Source organism: Somniosus microcephalus, chromosome 8, assembly GCF_052327205.1.
Source record: "Somniosus microcephalus isolate GS21.2 chromosome 8, FLI_Smic_1.0, whole genome shotgun sequence".
NCBI classification, from domain to species: Eukaryota; Metazoa; Chordata; class Chondrichthyes; order Squaliformes; family Somniosidae; genus Somniosus; species Somniosus microcephalus.
Window position 1 is genome coordinate 200,463,951 of NC_140994.1, and position 21,443 is coordinate 200,485,393.

Genomic DNA, 21,443 nt, shown 5'->3' on the forward strand with positions numbered 1-21,443 from the left:
TGTAATGATAATAAATTCCTTAATTTAATTTGTTCTTAGATGACTATAAAATGTCATCAAGTTTTTATCTGCTGATACTTTACCTCCTAAATTAATCAAATATTTCCTAGTTGATTATGGTTTATTAAAATGATGATCTAATATGGAATAACTTTGGGAAGTTGACATTATTAATATGCTTCTTTGAGTCTGTAGATCATTATAATAACATATGTTAAAGAAATATTGGCACCAAACAAAGTTTGCTTCAAGTGTTTTAGCAGGGTTTTAAACACAGGTTTGATGTGATGTGATTCAGCTACAGCCTTAAGAATTCCAGTAACTCTCTATTACTTTGCAAGGCTGTACATAGTTTACAACAGGAATATTATTTAATCTATAATGAATTGCCTCTTAGCATCTCATAACAAGAAATGTCACTGCCATTTCCATGACATTGACATGGAATACTAGAACTCAAGGCCATCGTTATTAAGAATTTTCATGATTTCCCCCCCAAAATTAACAATATGATTCTGAAAATCTTCCCCAGGATATTTTAAGGAATTGTATGACATTCAAGGTATTCTGTAACTAAAATAAATAATTCTTAATATAGCTATCAATATTTTTTATAATTAAAGTATATAAAAAACACATTAGGACATCACACAGTTGATTATAATAAATTAAAACTAAGTAGTAAAGAAATGCAGTAAGTACGTTCCAAAATGTTTTACCTGGACTGATTTTATGATCGTTATGAAAATGCTTAGGAACATAGGAACAGGAGTAGGCCATTCAGCCCCTTGAGCCTGTTCTGCCATTCAGTGAGATCACGGCTGATCTGTATCCTAACTCCATCCACCCGCCTTGGTTCCATATCCCTTAATACCCTTGGCTAGCAAAAATCTATCAATCTCAGATTTAAAATTACTAATTGAGCCAGCATCTACTGCTTTGTGTGGGAGAGAGTTCCATACTTCTACCGCCCTGTGTGTGAAGAAGTGTTTCCTAACTTCTCTCCTGAATGGCCTGGCTCTGATTTTAAAGTTATGTCCCCTTATCCTAGATTCCCCCACCAGCGGAAAAAGTTTCTCTCCATCTACCCCATCAATTTCTTTCAAAATCCTAAGAAACCTCAATTAAAACAACCCATAACCTTCTATATTCCAGAGAATACAAGCCTACTTTATATAGTCCCTCCTCATAATCTAATCCTTGGAACCCTGGTGAATCTGCGCTGCACTCCTTCCAATACATCCTTTCTAAGGTGCGGTGCCCAGTACTGTACACATTACTCCAGATGTGGTCTAACCAGGGCCTTGTATAACTCCAGCAAAACCTCCTCCCTTTATATTCTCGCCCTCTAGTTATTCATTCCATTAGCCTTTTAGATTATTTTTTGTACATGGACCCCTAAATCTCTTTGGACCTCCTCTGTTCCTAGCTTTCCACCATTTAAAAAATACTCAGACCTATCCTTTTCTGGTCCAAAATGGGTGACCTCATACGTATTGAAATCCCATCTGCCACAGTTTTGCTCACTTACTTAATCTATTAGTGTCTCTTTGTAATTTTATGCTCCCATCTACATTACTTACTATGTCACCAATCTTTGTGTTATCAGCAAACTTGGATATATGTCTCTATATATTGTATTACCTAAGTCATTAATAAATATAGTGAATAGTTGAGGCCCCAGCACAGATCCTTGTGGGACACCACTAGTCACTTCCTTCCAATTCGAGTACATACCCTTTATCCCTGCTCTTTGTCTTCTATTGCCTAACCAATCTTCTAACTAAGTCAATAATTTGCCTTCAATTCCATGAATTTTAATTTTAGCTAACAGTCTCTTACATGAAGCCTTATCAAATGCCTTCTGGCAGTCCATATAAATTACACCCATAGACAGTCCCCTGTTACTTCCTCAAAACATTCAATTAGGTTTGTTAGACATGACCTGTCCTTTACAAATCCATGTTGGCTCTCTCTAATCAGCTCAAGTTTCTCTAAGTGCTCAGTCACTCTGTCCTTAATTGTAGATTCCAATAACTTCCCCACAACAGATGTTAGACTAACAGATCTATAATTTCATGGTTTCTCTCTCTCATCTTTATTAAATAATGGAGTTACATTTGCAATTTTCTAATCTAAAGGGACAATTCCTGAATCCAGGGAGCTTTGGAAGATTATGGCTAAAGCATCTGCAAAGGCCTGTAACCTTCATGAAAGAACACACACTGGTGTTGGATCATCCAACTTTAAACACCTTTGCTTAATTTTGAAAAAGTACCCCTTAAATCTTTGGCCCAGAGTTCATAAAGGGAATTGGGGTGTGTGAGTTTGGTAGCTTGGTGCCAATGCACAGCAAGTATCCTTTTTTTTTATTCGTTCATGTGATGTGGGCATTGCTGGCAAGGCCAGCATTTATTACTCATCCCTAATTACCCTCGAGAAGGTGGTGGTGAGCCGCCTTCTTGAACAGTTGCAGTGTGTGTGCTGAAGGTACCCCCACAGTGCTGTTAGGGAGGGAGTTCCAAGATTTTGATCCAGCGACGATGAAGGAACGGCGATATATTTCCAAGTCAGGATGGTGTGTAACTTGGAGGGGAGCTTGGAGGTGATGGTGTTCCCATGCACCTGCTGCCCTTGTTCTTCTAGGTGGTTATTACACAAAATTAGGGCTCATGGGTTTGGAGATAATATATTAGCATGGATTGAGGATTGGTTAATAGAGAGAAGACAGAGAGTAGGAATAAACGGGTCATTTTCAGCTTGGCAGGCTGTAACTAGCAGGGCACCTCAAGGATCAGTGCTTGGGCCTCAGCTATTTACAATCTATATTAATGACTTAGATGAAGGGACTGAGTGTAATGTATCTAAGTTTGCTGATGATGCAAAGTTAGGTGGGGAAGTATTCTGTGAAGAGGATGCAAAGAGGCTGCAGAGAGATATAGACAGGTTGACTGAGTAGGCAAGAACATGGCAAATGGAATACAATGTGGGGAAGTATGAAGTTATCCGCTTTGGTAGGAAAACCCCAGAGAGCTGTGGGTGCTCAGTTGTTGAGTATATTCAAGACAGAGGTCGATAAATGTTTGGGAACTAAAGGAATTAATGGATATAGGGATAGTGCGGGAAGGTGGATTTGAGGTAGAAGATCAGCCATGATCTTGTTGCATGGCGGAGCAGGCTTGAAGGGCCAAATGGCCTACTCCAGCTCCTATTTCTTCTGTTCTTATGTAGAGGTCTGGGAGGTGCTGCCGAAGAAGCCTTGGCGAGTTGCTGCAGTGCATCTTGTAGATGGTACACACGGTGCACTGGCGGTGGAGGGAGTGAATGTTCAAAGTGATGGATGCGGTGCCAATCAAATGGGCTGCTTTGTCCTGGATGCTGTCGAGCTTCTTGAGTGTTGTAGGAGTAGCACTCATCCAGGCAAGTGGAGAGTATTCCATCACGCTCCTGACTTGTGCCATGTTCCTGGGACTAGGGACAGGGTCACTGGCAAGGCTTGGAAGCTAAGCAGAGCCAGGCCTGGTTAGTACCTGGAGGGGTGACCATCAGGGAAGACCAGGTGCAGAAGGTCACGGAAGGAGCCCCGAGGAGGGGCGGTTGGTGAGAAGGTCACGGAAGGAGCCACGGGAGGAGCGGCTGGTGAGCAGGCCTGGGCGGTGGGCTGAAGATTGTCGGACAGGAGGAATGGTGGAAATGGAATGGCGGCGCGCACCGACGCAGCGGCTTTGCTTCTCCCAGTCATGGGAGCTTGCAAGATCACATTTCGTTGTTCGTGTACTTGTGCAATGACAATAAAGTTGAATTATTATTATTATGGTGGAAAGTCTTTGGGGAGTAAGGAGGTGAGACACTCACCACAGAATACCCAGCCTCTGTCCTGCTCTTGTTGCCACAGTATTTATGTGGCTGGTCCAGTTAAGCTTCTGGTCAATGGTTACCCCCAGGATGTAGATGGTGGGGGATTCAGTGATGGTAATGCCGTTGGATGTCAAGCAGTGGTAGTTAGACTCTTGGTTGTTGGAGATAGTCATCGCCTGGCACTTCTGTGGCGCGAATGTTACTTGCCATCTATCAGCCCAAGCTTGAATGTCGTCCAGGTCTTGCTGCATGCAGGCATGGACTGCTTCATTATCTGAGGAGTTGCAAATTGAACTGTACACTGTGCAATCATCAGCGATCATTCCCACTTTTGACCTTATGATGGAGGGAAGGTCATTGGTGAAGTAGATGAAGATGGTTGGGCCTAGGACACTGCCCTGAGGAACTCCTGCAGCGATGTCCTGGGGCGGAGATGATTGAACTCCAACAACCACAACCATCTTCCTTTGTGCTAGGTATGACTCCATCCAGTGGAGAGTTTTCCCCGATTCCCATTGATTTCAGTTTTACTAGGGCTCCTTGATGCCACACTCAGTCAAATGCTGCCTTGATGTCAAGGGCAGTCACTCTCACCTCATCTCTGGAATTCAGCTCTTTTGTCCATGTTTGGACCAAGGGTGTAATGAGGTCTGGAGCCGAGTGGCCATGACTCTGAGGAAGTTATTTCTCTTTGTGATGCAAAGCAAATATTTTCATGGAATTACAGGGGTGCACATATAGGGTGAACTTTCCTGCTGGAAACGGGACGGTAGAGCCCTGAAAATGGGGGGCGGGGGCAATAATCTGTTGCCGCCGTCGGTGTGGCCACGGCAATGTTTCCTTGGACCTACTGCTGGGTGGACGGAGCAGCCCCAGGTCAAGCAGTAGGCCCACTTAAAAGAGCCCTATGACATACATAGAAACCCGACTGACAGTTCTCGGTGCAGCTGTGTGGCGTGTACGCCCTGAATACTCCCCACCAGCATCAGGTAGCCGTCCAGCCAAAGAGGATCTCCAAGGTGTTCCTCTTCATTTTTGTGGGGCCGGGAGGATCAGGAGTGTTCCTTCAGGCTCCACAAACCCAGCCTGGCCTGCTCCCACTCCAATTCCCTCCCCCTCCGCAGAGTAGGGCGCTCCCCCCACCCCAGGACCCTACCTTTCTCCGGCCCAGAGCCTGTGGCCTTCCCCAGAGTGCTTGATTTCTGGCCACAGCCCGCCGGCCCGATACTACCGAGGCCCGGTCTTCAGAATGGACCGCAATCCCGGCGGGACGACCAGGCACCCGACTAGCGCGTTTCACCGATCAGCTGCCTGCTTTTTGCTCTGGGGTAAACCTAACCCATCATAATCTAATGTGACATTTTACAGGTGCTGTGAAGTCAAAGTTAAAATTTAATTTTGGTAACTGTTTTGTCTTCAGAAGTGTGATGGCTGTCAATGATGGGGAATGGAGCACGGTCATATTTTATCAGCAAGGCACACTCACTAGTCAGGTATAACACTGGCAGATACACAGTAATGGTCTATTTAAACAAGGGAACTAGATGTAATATCTCCAAGTTTGCAGACGACACAAAGCTGGGTGGGCGTGTGTGCTATGAGGAGGATGCTGAGAAACTCCAGGATGATTTGGACAGGTTGGGTGATTGGGCAGAAGCATGGCAGATGCAATATAATGTGGATAAATGTGAGGTTATCCACTTTGGTGGCAAAAACAGGAAGGCAGATTATTATCTGAATGGCAATAGATTGGGAGAAGGGGAAGTGCAACGAGACCTGGGTGTCCTTGTGCACCAGTCGCTGAAGGTAAGCATGCAGGTGCAGCAGCGGTTAAGAAGGCCTTCGTAGTGAGAGGGTTTGAGTACAGGAACAAGGATGTCTTGCTGCAGTTGTACAGGGCCTTGGTGAGACCACATCTTGAGTATTGTGTGCAGTTTTGGTCGCCTTATCTGAGGAAGGATGTTCTTGCCATGGAAGGAGTTCAGCGCAGATTCACCAGGCTGATAACTGGGATGGCAGGAATGACGTATGAGGAGAGATTGGGTCGATTGGGCTTATACTCGCTGGAGTTTAGAAGAATGAGAGGGGAGCACATTGAAACTTATAAAATTCTGACAGGACTGGACAGACTAGATGCAGGAAGGATGTTCCCGATGGTCGGGGAGTCCAAAACCAGGGGTCACAGTCTAAGGATAAGGGGTAAGCCATTTAGGACAGAAATGAGGAGGAATTTCTTCACCCAGAGAGTGGTGAACCTGTGGAATTCTCTACCACAGAAGGTAGTAGAGGCCAATTCATTAAATATATTCAAGAAGGAGTTGGATATATTTCTTAAGGCTAAAGGGATCAAGGGGTATGGGGAGAAAGCAGGGACAGGGTACTGAATTTGGATGATCAGCCATGATCGCATTGAATGGTGGAGCAGGCTCGAGGGGCCGAATGGCCTACTCCTGCTCCTATCTTCTATGTTTCTATGTGCCTTAAGCGGGCCTTAGAAAAGTACCCCTACCACTCAGAAGGGACATTCTATTCCCATACTAGCGCTCCTTTCTAAGTGAGACTGCCAGTTTAATACCAATTGTGCCATAGGTTCATGTCCACTAGAAACTGGGTTGACGTTACCCAAACTTATTTCATATAGGACCATGCAACCAGCGGAGATTGAAGACTTTCATTCAAACAGTCTGGGTTGGATTCAATCTCTTCTCAGAAGTGCAAAGAGTGTTCTGCACCACCGCTGTGTTTTAACTTTAATATCAATTTTTCCTGTACGAGTTTTACTACTATAGTTTACATATTTCTATTTCTGCCCCTGTTCTTAACACCACTCTTTCTGACAAAATTTTTATAAAAAAACATAATGATATTGGGCAGAAATGATAGCAGGAGCTAAAGAAATGAGGGGTCACTGGAGAAAGTAACAGTAAGGGTACATATATCCTATTCTGCAGGTATAAATGCAGTTTGAATCCAGTGTCAGGGCCTGGAAGAGGGAATCTCATTCCACTTCACTTCAGAGTCAGCTCACGCCTTCACAGTTGATTTACACTGCACAAAGCCAAAAACACTGCAGCAATGCTAAATTTGGAGTGTGAATGCATCGTAAGACCCTTTCGTGTGAAACTCTTCTGCTGAGAAACTCTTCTGCTGATAATTTTATCAAAAAAGTTGGTGGAAGTACAAAACGTTGAAACTCCTTATAATGTAATAATATTTTTGATTGGTTATGAAACTATTAAAAAGTACCTGTTTTCCTTAGTTAGCAAGTTATTTTTAGCTGATACAGTAGTAGCTCCTGTAAAGAGGTTTACTTACTAGTCTGCTCTGATTGCTTGATCGATTTAGCTGTAACGTCATGGTTGGCATCAGCATGTAGAGCCCCGAACCAGTCTTTCAGTCTGGAAGCCAGATTCCTCAGCTCTTTTTCATTGCACACTGTCAAACAACAGATGGAAACAAACACACATTATGGAACATTAAATGTGCATTATAGAGACTATATTAAAAACAAATCTCTTTAGTGCACTTTGGTGTATGGTCATGAAGAAGCTCTGCATAGTATCGTATAGAGATTACACCACCCTGTACATCATCAATTGACCTCATGACTCTGTTACCTTGATGGCCTGTGATGACCAACCCTAAACTCAAGGGCCTAGAAATTCGGTAGGCTTAGCGCCGCTTTTGAGGCGCTAGAGGGCCTAGCGCCGGAGTTATGGCCAGTTTGGAAATTGAGTGGGTCCCTAAATCGGCGTTAGGCCGTTAGCGCTGCGCCGGCACCGATGACGTCATCGGTGTGCGCAGCGTCCCGGTTGCCATGGTAACCCGCCCGAACTCCGAAATTGACTTGCGGCCGCCTCGCCCGTGGCAGCCGCAAGCAACGTTCTGGCAGAGGTGCCTTACTGGACTTTGCGCCGGCGCATTAAAGGCCCTGCGGCGGCCGGCCGCTTTCCCGCCGGCCGCCTGGCCGCAGCTCCCTCCCCGGACTTCTCCCCCCCCACCCCGGGACAGATGCAAGCCCGGCACTTGTCCGAGGTGCCGGGCTCATTTTTACAATGATTTTCGCGGGCCGCGGCCGGGTGCAGGCAGCTCCTCCTTAAGGGAAGGAGGAGGCCTGCACTTCCCGAACCTGCCGCACCGCAGCGGGCGCCGCAGCGCCGGAATAGCGCCGCAATTCAGCGCGTAGCGCCAGTTTTCAGGCGCAAACAGCTTTCAGCAGCGCCGGCAGCCGTTTGGGCGCAGAACTAGTGAATTTTTGGCACGCCCAGCGCGACTTAGCTCCGGCACTAACTTCCAGCGCTAAAGCCGTCGCTGCGCCAAAACCAAATTTCTAGGCCAAGGTGACTGCATGATTCTTTTAAACACCCAACAAAACAAACGATGAACATGATCTTCTCCAAGCTGCTGCAGGACCCTCAAAACAGGTGGCCATGACTTTGAATATCTTATAGGATTTCTGACTACCACATGGGAACCTGCATAAGACAATTGCATTGCGGAAGATTACACAGCATGTTGCATGAACTGTTGCAAATAACAATTAGCACTTTCAATATAATAGAATGCCCATAGGTTCTTAAACTGAAAATCTTTCCAAAATCTTTGAACTGATTATCCAATGAAACATTGGGCCAGAAATTCGGGTCCCCACTGATGAGTACGCGCTGTGTACTCACGCGTAGGGCCAACAAAAGTGCCGGTTTTGTGCATGCACTGGAAACCGGAACTTCCGTTCCCTTGAAGGAAGGGGTTTGTTCTAAATCTCATCATCGTAAAGAATCTACTCATGAAATAACGCTGGATGGCCAGCTGGTGGTGCCATCCAAGGAATATAAATACTCAGGCGTCGGCCCAGCTTTCCAGGGACATTTTGTAAGACAGGAACTAGTGAAGTACAACTCGACCTCCATGTTCTGAAACAAGTTGATTAAAGCCTTGCTTTATACTCAAACCAAGTGCGTAGTGAGTTTTATTACGTCAATTTAATCAACTTGATATCGACTCCACGCTCTGAGTGATTTCGGGAACAGCCAGCTACGACTTCAACTGCAGAAGGGAATTCCAGCGTGGAAATCAATCCATCATGGACAAACTACTCAGACCCGCCCGTCTTGACCTGGATCCAAATTCACCTACAACTGCTAAGGTATGGAAGCACTGATATCGTACCTTCAGCAACTTCCTCAGGGTGTGTGGTGAGAATGTTCCTGATAAATTAGAGATACTTGCCAATTATGTATCTCCTCATGTGTTTGACTATATCGAAGACTGTGTAGACTTTGACTCCGCTATCCTAATATTACAGCACCTATATGATAAGGCCCCAAATGAAATTGTTGCTCGGCATCTATTGGCCACAACTCGACAACAACCCGGGGAATCACTTGACGAATTCCGTCAAAAGCTTTGCAGGTTCAGCAAGGATTGTAACCTTAAAGCTGTCACAGCTGTGCAGTACCAGAAGGAGCTAATTCGCGATTCCTTTATTAATGGAATTACGTCTCCCTTCATACGCCAACATCTGTTGGAGAATAAAATCCTCAAGTTAGAGGCTGCCTATGACCAGGCATGTTCCCTGGACTTAGCAAAGAGGAATGCAGATATCTATCTTTTACCTCGTGCACGGGCTGCTGCTATCACTTTTAATGACTCCTTCGATAGATCTCGGGCGGAAGCCCTCACTGATGATGACTCTAACTTAGCGGATGACAAACCTACCCTAGAAGCCTTCACTGATGACGACCCCACCCTAGCGGCATCTTGGCAATCTGGAAGGAAGTGTTTCTTCTGTGGAGGTGCGTTCCATTATAGGATATTTTGTCCTGCTCGTAACGCAACCTGCAATCATTGCAGCAAGAAAGGTCACTTTTCTAAGGTATGCCAGTCAAGAGCCTCTGTTAGTAAGAAAGGCCACCTTTCTAAGGTATACCGGTCGAGAGCTCCTGTTAGTTTTGCAGCTACTATCTATAAAACTGCTCCTCCCCCAAGAACCACTACTAAGGTTACAGCTGTCAAGGGTAAAACTGCCCCTCCTCCCATCACAGCTGTTTTCCCCCAAAGTCTGCCCCATGCAGCCACAAAGGTTTCGGTAAATGGACACATTTTGAGCGCACTAATCAACTCATGCAGCTCTGACAGCTTCATTAGTGAGCGGGCTGTCAGTAAGTTAAAACTGCGTATTTACCCCTCGGACAGGGCAATTGCAACAGCTCTGATGACACGGACCACCAATTCTTCCGGCTTTTGTCTTGTCGACCTTATTCTCAATGGCCGCACTTATTTCTCCACCCAGCTCGGGGTGCTCAAAAACCTGTGCAGTGATGTGCTCCTGGGACAGGATTTCCAGAAACAACACAAAAGACTCACTTTCGAGTTTGGAGGGTCAAAGCCGGAGCTTACTATTTCCAAAGTACCGTTTTGTGCGCTTTCGGCGGCTACGCTCAATGAGCCCTCCTTGTTTGCTAATCTTTCCCCTCCATGTAAGCCCATAATCACTAAATCATGACATTTCAGCCAAGATGATTGATCCTTTATCGAGGCAGAAATCTCTCGCCTTCGAGCTGACGGTATCATTGAGCCATGTTCATCTTCCTGGTGGGCTCAAGTCGTCATTAAAAATCCTCTGAAGCAACACAAGAAACGTCTTTGCATCGATTACTCGCAAACTATTAACCAGTATACCGACCTGGATGCCTACCCACTAACACGCATCGATGACAAGGTCAATAACCTTGTCAACTACAAGGTATTTTCAACTTTTGATTTAAAGAGCGCATACCATCAAGTACCGTTAAAGGACTCTGACAAAAAGTATACGGCCTTTGAGGTCAATGGTCGGCTTTATCAGTTTTGCCGCCTTCCATTTGGGGTCACCAATGGGGTGGCCGTCTTTCAACGGGCAATGGATAGCCTAGTCAAACAGGAGAACTTAACGGACACTTTTCCATATCTGGATAATATCACCATTGCTGGTCATGACCAAAAGGAGCATGATGCCAATCTCCAGAAATTTTTTGACATTCTCCGTCGTCGCAACTTAACCTTAAATGAGTCCAAATCTGTGAAATCAGTACCATCAGTCAACATCCTTGGCTACTGGGTGGGCAACGGTGTCATCAAACCGGATCCGGAGTGACTTCGTCCGCTTCAGGAGCTCCCACCCCCTACGAATCTCGGCTCTCTTCGTCGGGCACTCGGCATGTTCGCCTATTATGCGAAATGGATACCCCACTTCTCCGACAAGATCCAGCCCCTGCTTCATGCAAAGTCATTTCTGTTGGAGGCAACGGCTATTTCAGCTTTCAACCTCCTCAAGCGACAACTGGAAAAAGCCACGCTGCGTTCCATTGATGAAAATCTTCCTTTCGTGGTCGAGTGCGATGCATTGGATGTGGCGATCTCTGCTACCTTGAATCAAGGTGGTCGTCCCGTTGCATTTCTGTCCAGAACTTTGCAGGGTAGCGAGCTCCATTATCCTCCTGTCGAGAAGGAGGCTATGGCCATCATCGAAGCGGTACGTAAATGGAGTCATTTTCTCGCTCATCGCCATTTCACACTTATAACCGATCAGCGCTCCGTGGCCTTTATGCTGGATAACCGGAAACGCACTAAGATCAAGAATAACAAAGTACAACTCTGGAGGATGGAATTGGCCGCCTTTGGATACACCATACATTATCGACCCAGCAAAGAGAATGTGGCCCTGGATACCCTCACGCGGGCATTCTGCTCTTCTATGTCAACTTCGACTCTTGCGGAACTTCATACTGACTTATGCCATCCTGGCGTTACCCGTATGTTGTACTTTGTGCGATCTAAAAATCTCCCATTTTCTATGGAAGATGTGAAAAGAACATGCTCCTCCTGTAGAATTTGTGCAGAATTAAAACTGCAATTCTTCCATCCATCAGATGGCTCGCTCATACACGCTATGCAGCCTATGCAACGACTCAGCATTGACTTTAAAGGGCCATTGCCTTCCTCAACGTGAAACACCTACTTACTTACTATGGTGGACAAATATTCACGCTTTCCCTTTGCTTTCCCCTGTCCCAATATGCTTATTTCCACAGCGATCAAATGCCTTGATCAAGTCTTTTCCCTTTGCGGTACGGCCAAGTTCATCCACTCTGATTGGGGTCCCTCCTTCATGTCAAGTGAACTCAAAAGTTATCTCTCCCAATGGGGAATTGCCACAAGTAAAACGACACCGTACCATCCCATCGGTAACGGACAGGTTGAGAGATACAACGTTATCATTTGGAATGCTGTTCGTCTTGCACTGAGGTCACGCAACCTACCAGACCAGCAGTGGGAAACTATGCTCCCTGACGTGTTGCATTCCATCAGGTCTCTTCTTTCTATGTCCACCAATGTCACACCTCACGAGCGATTCTTCAGCTTCCAGCGTCGCTCCACTCATGGGACGTCCCTACCATCATGGTTGGCAGCTCCCGGCCGCGTGCTGCTCAGAAGATTCGTCCGATCTTCTAAAAACGATCCCCTCGTTGACGAGGTAGAACTCACAGACGTCAATCCCACTTACGCGCACGTGCGGTACCCTGATTGCCGTGAGTCCACCGTTTCGCTCCGGGACCTGGCTCCCTGTCCAGCCAATTCCCCGGACCCAACTGATAGAGGGACCCACGGTGATGATGCTGACACTCTGCGCTTCCTCGAAGATGATGCCCTACCTGGGACATCGAGAGATATGCCGGCTGCCCCACCGGATCCACTCGGGGAGCTGAGCGCTCCCCATGGGATGGCCACCCGAGGCCAGGATGCCTGTCAATCCCCGTCTATCAAACAGGATGAAGCCAGCTCTGCGCCTGTGGGGACCCGCACCCGGAGTCACGATCTCCCCAGCCTCCCTCGGGTCGATCAGGGCAACATGGGCCCTGTCGATCCACCGGTACAGATCAAGCGGCCCAGGGACCAAGACACGGTCCGGGGAGACGTGCCTTCTAGCCATAAACAAAGATCTAAAAGGCTGCAGCTATTCGTGGTCCGCCTAATCCGTTAAACGGAAGTCGTTGGACTTCCAAATCTTTTAGGCAGGAAGAATGTTATAAATCTCATCGTAAAGAATCTACTCATGAAATAACGCTGGACGGCCAGCTGGTGGCGCCGTCCAAGGAGTATAAATACTTGGGCGTGGGCCCAGCTTTCCAGGGACATTTTGTAAGACAAGGAGCTAGTGGATACAACCAGACTTCCATGTTCTGAAACAAGTTGATTAAAGCCTTGCTTTATGCTCAAACCAAGTGCGTAGTGAGTTTTATTACATCATGGTTCACAGGTCAAACGCGTGCGCCAGAGAGGCAGCGTGTAGACCTTGAACTTCCGTTTCTTTTTACAGGTTTCTCCGAGAGGGTAAGTCCCTAGCAGCTGCGCGTTTAAAAAGCAGGCGCAAGGCCTGCTTTTACCAAGGTAAGTGGTGAATTAAGTAAAATTTAAACATTTTTTCCCACAGGTTTATTATTTTTAAATACTTTAAAGAAAGGTAAGTTTATTTTTAGCCCCGTTAAAAACTGTAATTAACTTTTTCAAAAATTTAAATTATTGTTTAAAATAGTTATTTTATGTAATTTATAGTTATTTTTAAAATGTGATGTTTTAAAAAAAATTTATTTGAAGTTTTAGTTAGGTTTTGGGGCCGATCTCTATTCATAGATTTGACAGGTCTTCCTGTCAAATTTATGAATGGAGATTCCCTGCTACGATTGGCTCTCCATGGCCCATGTGATCTCAGGGGATGCTTCGAACTAACTGCGCCGATGGGATACGCGAGCACTGCACACCGCCAGCTGGAGGAGGCCCAAGATCGTAATCTCACACGGGCCCACAACACAACGGCAGGCGCACTATGTAAGTGCAGGTCGGGGGCTTGCACCCACGGGAAGCCTCCGACCCAAATTTCTGGCCCATTATGTGAATGATAAACCACCCCCCACCACTCAGCCCTTCTTTGCTACCTCACATAGAAGGGGCAGCACAAAACAGGGAACTAAAGCCCTCAGGGATAACCCTCCACCTTTTATATAATTTTCTGGACTTTCTTTGGAAGGTTTACTGCAAAGACCAGCTTCATTCTGTATAATAGTCATGCAGTTAGGATTGTTATAGGTGATAAACATGAAACAAGAAGTCTTCCTTTGAAATGTTTTTCAGTGCTACCTCATGTATATTAACATTTCAAAGGCATGATGTAACATGATTATAGGCAACATAATCACTTTGGGCACTAGATACATCAGATGGCTGTAACAGGGGAAAGTTGTAAAAAGCAATCTAGTGGGCATAGTTGGGATAGGCATATGAACACCATAGGCCTGAAATCCTGTGCCACCATCATAATAATGGCAGAGTGGGATTTCCAATACTCTGATGATCTTTGTGCCTGAATCTGGCGAGTGAGGCAATTAACATTAATAAAAAGAAAAAGTAAGACTTGCATTGATATAGCACCTTTCATGACCTCAGGAAGTCTCAAAGCTCTTTACAGCCATTTAAGCACATTGGAAGTGTAGTCATTATTGTAATGTAGGAAAAGTTGGCAGGTGCTTGCACTAATCTCAGCACAGCTGGCACACCTGCCTGGTTGGTGGTGGGGGGAGGGAGGGGTCGAGGGGCTAGAAAATGAAGTGCTGGGCAGCGGCTTGAGGGCAGAACTGGCAGGATCAGCTGAAAATATCACTAATAATAAAAATCGAGCCTTTGTCAGGAGGCCCCATACCCATTGGAAGAAACTGTCCCATGAGTTCAAACTAGCTGAAATAGTCCGGGGGAGGGAAGGGGTGGGGGGTGGGTGCTCCGCTTCCACTGCTTTGAAGTTGGGGGCACTGGAGACGGGATTAGCGAGAATATCTTCCCGCCAGTCCCACCTCCATTTCTGACATCAAGCTGCAAGGGAACATATGCAAGTGCTGCCCACATCCATCGCCATAGGAAACCCCAGAGCATCATGGAACAGGGGGAAGATCCGACGTAACCAGGTACCACCCCAATTCATGGCCTGCTAATTTCCACCCACTCCAAATCTGTCAATAAACTAGGAGATGTTTGGTGTCCATATACTCAGAGAAGGGAGTTGATATTTTGAATAAAGGATCAGGCATGCTACAGGCAGTCCCCAGAGTTGTTTTACATGGTCTCTGTGGGAGTGCAAATATCTCCCGACAGCTCTGCACATTGTTTTTCTCTCAACACCAAGACAAAAGAGCTCTGCTTCAACCACAACCAAGAGCAATTTTAAATCTGCATTATTCCATCTAAAGTTATATTCAAGATAATATAGTACAAACATTTTAACATGTGAGGCATGTCTGTGTTAAGTCTGTGAATTATTTAGTTAATTAAGACACAGACTAATGAGTAACAATAAAAACAGGTCTTTACTGGTTGGAGGTAGGGACTATACTGAATACAAGATTACTGCACAGTGCTTATATACCGGTGTGTTCACCCCCGGTATTACGTCTACAGCAGCCTGAGAAAGTAGTACATCTCTTAAGGTGGAACAGGCTTAAGCTCTCTTAAGGTGGAACAGGTTACATACACAACACTCCTCCCTTCTTAGCTTTATAGTCATCCCCCCCATTTAACATAACGTAATAACATATATACATATATAACTTCATGTTTAATGTAACATATCACAGATTCAGTCTCTGCGGAAAACAGTTCACAGATTCAATCTCTGTGGTGTAGTCGGTTCACGTTACTCATTCAATAGTCCTTTCATGGATTTAACAGCTTGAACTTCCGAACTGATTTGGCTCCGTTCGGAGGGACCACGTGTGTGATCTGGTAGAGGTGATAATGGTTCAGATGGGTCATCTTCTGTTTTTACTTTTCCTTTTCTGCTTCTTGGAGACTCTCTGGGCTCCATTGTCAGCTGCCACAGCTGCCAGCTGCATGCGCAGTTCCTCCTTCTCTTCCTCCTGTTTCCGTCGTAGAGCCAGCTTCTCCCGATGTTCCGTAGACTTTTGGTGCTCCTCCATGATTTCTGCACTTTGGGAGTCGAAGTTACAAGCTGGGCAGGACAGGACATCGTAATATTCGGTGTCGTCCACCAGGTCATGGTAATATTCGGTGTCGTCCTGAGCTAGACCAGTGAGAGGGTCGTCTATTTCCTCCATACCCAGCTGGACGTTAGCCAGCTCTTGTTCCAAATCCAGACATCTTTCCTGAAGAGACTTCTTCATGTGTACCTCTGCATCCAGCTTTTTCTGGGCTTTCAGCAAGTCATTTACTAGTGACCTCATTTGTGATTTTAATACTTCAACTTCCTTTGGAGATTGATTGATCGGACTATGCAATCCCTCTACCGGAGCAGCTGTTTCAGCGGTCTGTTGTTCTACATTGACGTGAGTCAGCGTACTTTTGGCATCCAATGGCTGCTCTGTTGCAGTCGTTTCAGTCTGTGTCGTCACATCAGCCATCTCAATGACTTTTGAGAGCTCCGAACCCTTTTCCTTTGAAGATCGCAGCTCGTGTTCAAGTTTTTCCCATTTCAGAGTCTTGTCCCTCAGCATATGAAGGAGTTGGCTGACCGTTAACTCTCCTGACACCAGATTATGGCACGCACCTTCAGAACCTGAATCAGCTTTGATTCGTTCGGCCTCCTCGCGCAGATGGTTGGTGTGCTCCTGCTCCATTTTCTCCATCAGTTGCTTCTGTTGACTTTCCAGATTCTCCCACTCTGTAACAAAGAACTTTTTTATTTCATTCATCTCTTGCTCAAAACGGCGAATCATTTGTTCTAATTGCTGTTGTAGTTTGAAATGGAGTTGAGTTCGAGCCCAGTGTCCCTCAAAAATGTGCATATCAGTAGACTTGACAGACTCAGAATTCTCTGTTAAACTATGTTGTTGTTGCTCAGTGGAATTCTGTGCTGAAACTTTGTCTTTTGCACATGGGTTGGTCTTACCATCACCAGTTCTAGAGTCTGGGCTGATTATCTGCACCGAGTTCTCACTCTTTATGGCTTTTAGCGAATGCCAGTCCATATTTATGTTTCTAAACCACTCCCGGCCTAGTAGTGGTGGACCTCCCTCCGGTAGCACATATAAGTCCATTATTTGACTTCCTTCGCCCTTGTTGGCCACTGCAACCTTTATTGTCCCGATGGGGTACACTCTCTGCCCCGTGTAGGTTGTCAATATAATCTCCGTATCCTGTAGGGGAATATGTTGGAATAACCTTCTGTAATCTTTCTTATTCATGACCGACAATGCCGATCCAGTGTCCAATTCCATTTTTACTTGGACTCCTTCTATCTGAAGAGTAACCCAAATTGTCTGGAGGTCTGCACCCTTACCAACGTTGAGTACCCTTAAGCTAGCCAGTTCAATACTGCTTAAGCCAGCCAGTTCATTACTGCTAGCGTCTGAATCGGACTCCTGTTCGGCCACCTTGTGTACCTTTGCGTATTTCCCTTGCGGTGACTTCTTGTTGCTGGTCTTCTTCCCTGACCTGCATACTCTAGCTATGTGTCCAAGCCTACCACAAGTTCTACATTCTTGGTTTTTAAACCAACACTGGTTCTGATCATGCGTTGTCTTTCCACAACGGTAACATTTGCCAGAACTCACACCCAATTTGTGTGCACTGAGCTCCGGTGACCGTAGCTGCATTACTGCCGTGCCTCTCGCTGCGGCTTCGTGTGCTGCTGCCATAGTGACCGCCTTCTCAAGCGTCAGCTCATTCTCCTCGAGCAGTCGCTTTTGTGTATCCTGTTTAAATAAACCACACACAAATTTGTCTCGTAGTGCATCTGTCAGTCCCATTCCAAACTGGCAATATTTCGCTAATTTACGCAATTCCAGCAAATATTCAGCATTGCTTTCATGCTGTAGCTGCCTTCTGTCGTAAAATTTAAATCGTTCCGCTAGCATCAGCGGCGTGGGGTTTAGATGATCTTTCAGGACAGTAACAATCTCATCGAACGTCTTATCCGCCGGTTCATCTGGTGATAACAGGTGTTTCAATTGCCCGTATGTCTTCGCACCCATTAAATTTAATAATGTTAGAGCTTTATCTTGGTCACGAATTTTATTGGCCTTACAATAATTTTTTACTCTTTCAACATATATGGCCCAATCTTCGAGGTCACTATCAAAGGTGCTAATATTCCCGTGTTTAGGCATTGTAGATTTGCAATTTCTCAGATTTAATTTTCTTTACTTGTTATCAAAGATGGCGGCTTCCCGCTCTTGCCGTCGTCCTCTGCCCACAAAATGGCGGTCTTCACCCGTCCCCCGACGCCGTCTCCCTTCAGCCCCCGAGTGCGGCCCTTATCTTCGCCGTGATCGCCCGAGTGCGGCCCTTATCAGCGGATGCGATCGATGGCCCGGCTGCGCCTCGCACTTGAAAGCGGCCCGGCCCTTATCAGTGCTTGCGATCGATGGCCCGGCTGCGCCTCGCACTCCAAAGCCCTTATCTCCCAATCGCGATCGATGGCCCGTGCTTTTCACCGCGGCTCTCGCGCCTTCAATTTCTGCAGCCGCTGCCCTTTCAGCCCGAGTGCGGCCCTTATCGGTGGTTACGATCGATGGCCCGGCTGCGCCCCTCACTTCAAAGCGGCCCGGCCCTTATCTGCCGATCGCTATCGCCCTGTACCTCTGTCTTCCCCAGCCCTGTCTTCTACTCCGGTTCACAAGCTGATGGAGGCTTCAGGGTCCTAATGCCTGTCGCTTCCAGTGGTGTGGTGTGGTTTGAAACCTCTCTTCAACCGCTGTGGAATAACTGCCGCAGGGTAAGAACCTGACTCGTCGCCAGTGTTAAGTCTGTGAATTATTTAGTTAATTAAGACACAGACTAATGAGTAACAATAAAAACAGGTCTTTACTGGTTGGAGGTAGGGACTATACTGAATACAAGATTACTGCACAGTGCTTATATACCGGTGTGTTCACCCCCGGTATTACGTCTACAGCAGCCTGAGAAAGTAGTACATCTCTTAAGGTGGAACAGGCTTAAGCTCTCTTAAGGTGGAACAGGTTACATACACAACAGTCTGAGCCTTGCTTCTGCCTCTCAGGAACCCCTATATAGTTTGTGATGTGGCTCCCACCCGCAAAATCCCAAGAGACATTCTTTTAAAGATAAGCAAGATGTTTATAAATTATTTCAAAAACGCATCTAGATTAGGTCATATTATATAGAAGTAACAATAAAATGCACTGAAATAGGGGAGAGAGAAAATAGGGGTGAGGAAAGACAGGAAAAGAGCATTTAGCTTTGTTATTTAAAATGTAAGGGGTTGAATTTCCGTGGGATACCCCCACTCATAAGAACATAAGAAACAGGAGCAGGAGTAGGCCAATCAGCTCCTCGAGCCTGCTCCGCCATCTCCGGTAACTTCGATGGAACAGCCACTATTCTATGCTATTTTCTGGGGTTTCTGTGGCTGTTTTGCCAAAGTTATGGACAAGTGTTCCCACATTCATCCCCTAAATATTTTAGTTTTGTTGTATTAAAATTACAGTAATAATGCTCCTGGCAGTTAAATGCCTCTATTACTATAATATTAGGATTTGTTTCAGCATCATTTCAAAAATGGCAGGCAACCCAGGAAGACTAAAATTTTCCTGGGCCTGCTAGCAATCTAAGAGAACTTATCATCAGGTATCAGAACACTAGTTTAGATCAAGATTATTTTTCCACACACAGAAAAGTTAAATTGACAGCACTATACCTTTACGTTGAAGCTTCAGTGAATGGAAAACACAACACATAAGATGGAATTATTCCCAGAACTGGAAAAGCACCAAGGACATCAGCAAATAGATATGAAAATGCCATCAAAGTTTAAACATGACTGGTTAAACATCCCCTTGTAATCCTCAATTCAACATTTTCTCAGTTCTGAAAATGAATAAAGGAAGCTCAAATAATGTACTCGGCCTATATATATTCTCTTTTTTTTAATCCACACTTTTGTCTGAGCTTTTTTCTTCCCTCCCACATGGCAGCTGTCCTTCATTCTTTCAAGACCATTCACACTTCATCCAGAGCCATCCTTTGTTCCTTGAATATCTCTTAATGTCTCTCAATGTCTCTTAATCTCTCCTGCTTTCTATCCTGTCGCTGACCTTCCCTTTTGTTCTTTCATCCCCTCCCCCTTTTCCCAGCCCCTACTTGCTTTAAAATCTCTCCCCTTTCCTGTTTTTCTCCAATTCTGATGAAAGGTCTTCGACTTGAAACGTTGACTCTGTTTCTCTCTCCACGGATGTTGCCTGGCCCGCTGAGTTTTTCCAGCGTTTTCTGTTGTTATTTCGGATTTCTAGCATCTGCAGTATTTTGCTATCGTATGAAAATGCCATCAAAGTATAAATATAACTGGTTAAACAGCCCCTTGTAATCCCCAATTCATCATTTTCTCAGTTCTGAAAATGAATAAAGGAAGCTCAAATAACATACTCAGCCTATAACAGCCATTTCCCAAATACTGTACAGTAACTTTCCAAAGTATGTGGTACATCAGTAAGCTGGAAGTGATTTCATTTGCAAAGTGAAGTAAAGGAATCAAACTGTAACCAGGGTTTCTTATGGGGTGGGGTGAGGTGAGGTGAGGTGGGGTGGGATGGGGTTGCCTACAAGATAACATGCCTGGTGATGGGAAATTGGTTCTTGGTGGCAGACTTGGTAAACAACGTAAACAACACCTGAATTGAGCAAGTCTGCAATACTCTAAGTCGGTTTAGCTCAATGGTGGTACCAAGAGGGGTAGACCTGTCACCTGAGCTGCGATTCTTCCCATGTTATCTTGACAAATGCCCTAACAAACATGCTGGTCGTAGCTGGATGATGAGTGGGAAGATTACCAGTGCTGTGTGCTAATAAGCTGGGCAGTTTTAGTCGGTTGCACTCTAGCAGCACCTCGAAGCTTACTTAGTGATCCCCAAGTTTTGACTTTCACCAACCTGCATCAATATTGCCTGGGTTTAGGTGAATGGGGAGTGAGTGTGCACTCTGTATCAGGCATTACTGTGAACAATTATAGCTCCAGAGGCCCGAGACCAGCATCGGACCTAGGAGTGAGCAGCGAGGTCAGGAGGAGGAGCTATAACCCGGCATAAAAACCAGCGGCAGCGACCAGAGGCATACCAAATCAACAGCAGAGGAGAGAGGTAAAAAATAATCCAAGAGTGACGTCACCAGGAAGCAGGTAAGTGATTGGTTGGATTGGTTGGTGAGTATTTCTTCTTTTTATTACTAGCTTAAATTCGGCGGTTTTTTTCTAGGGTCTGTGCTGTAAGGGAGACAGTTGGTTAACCATTAAACTGGTGTAATTTAGAGGGATTGATTTAATCTAAATCCAATTAATTAAATAATTTTTTTTATAATTAATTACATAGAATGGAGCAGATGATGTGTTACTGTTGCGAGATGTGGGAGCCGGTAGACCCCATTGAGGCTAACGGTGATTACATCTGTGACAAGTGTCTGCTGCTACAGGATCTCCAGCTCCGTGTTGATGAGCTGGAGTCTGAGCTTCAGATACTGCGACACATCAGGGAGGGGGAGAAGTACCTGGACTCTGTTTCAGGAGGTGGTCACACCTATGAAGTTAATTAATT

At 45.6% G+C, this 21,443-nt stretch overlaps 1 protein-coding gene across 3 annotated transcripts in view; it reads right to left on the reverse strand.

Annotated features, from left to right (window-relative positions):
* The window catches only part of spock1 (SPARC (osteonectin), cwcv and kazal like domains proteoglycan 1), a 729,362-nt gene that overhangs the window by 16,434 nt on the left and 691,485 nt on the right, over window positions 1–21,443 (reverse strand). For all 3 annotated transcript variants that reach the window (XM_085995597.1, XM_085995596.1, XM_085995595.1), the window contains one exon: window positions 7,174–7,293. In XM_085995597.1, the coding sequence (XP_085851723.1) occupies window positions 7,174–7,293 (120 nt within the window). The remainder of the gene's footprint in view (window positions 1–7,173; window positions 7,294–21,443) is intronic.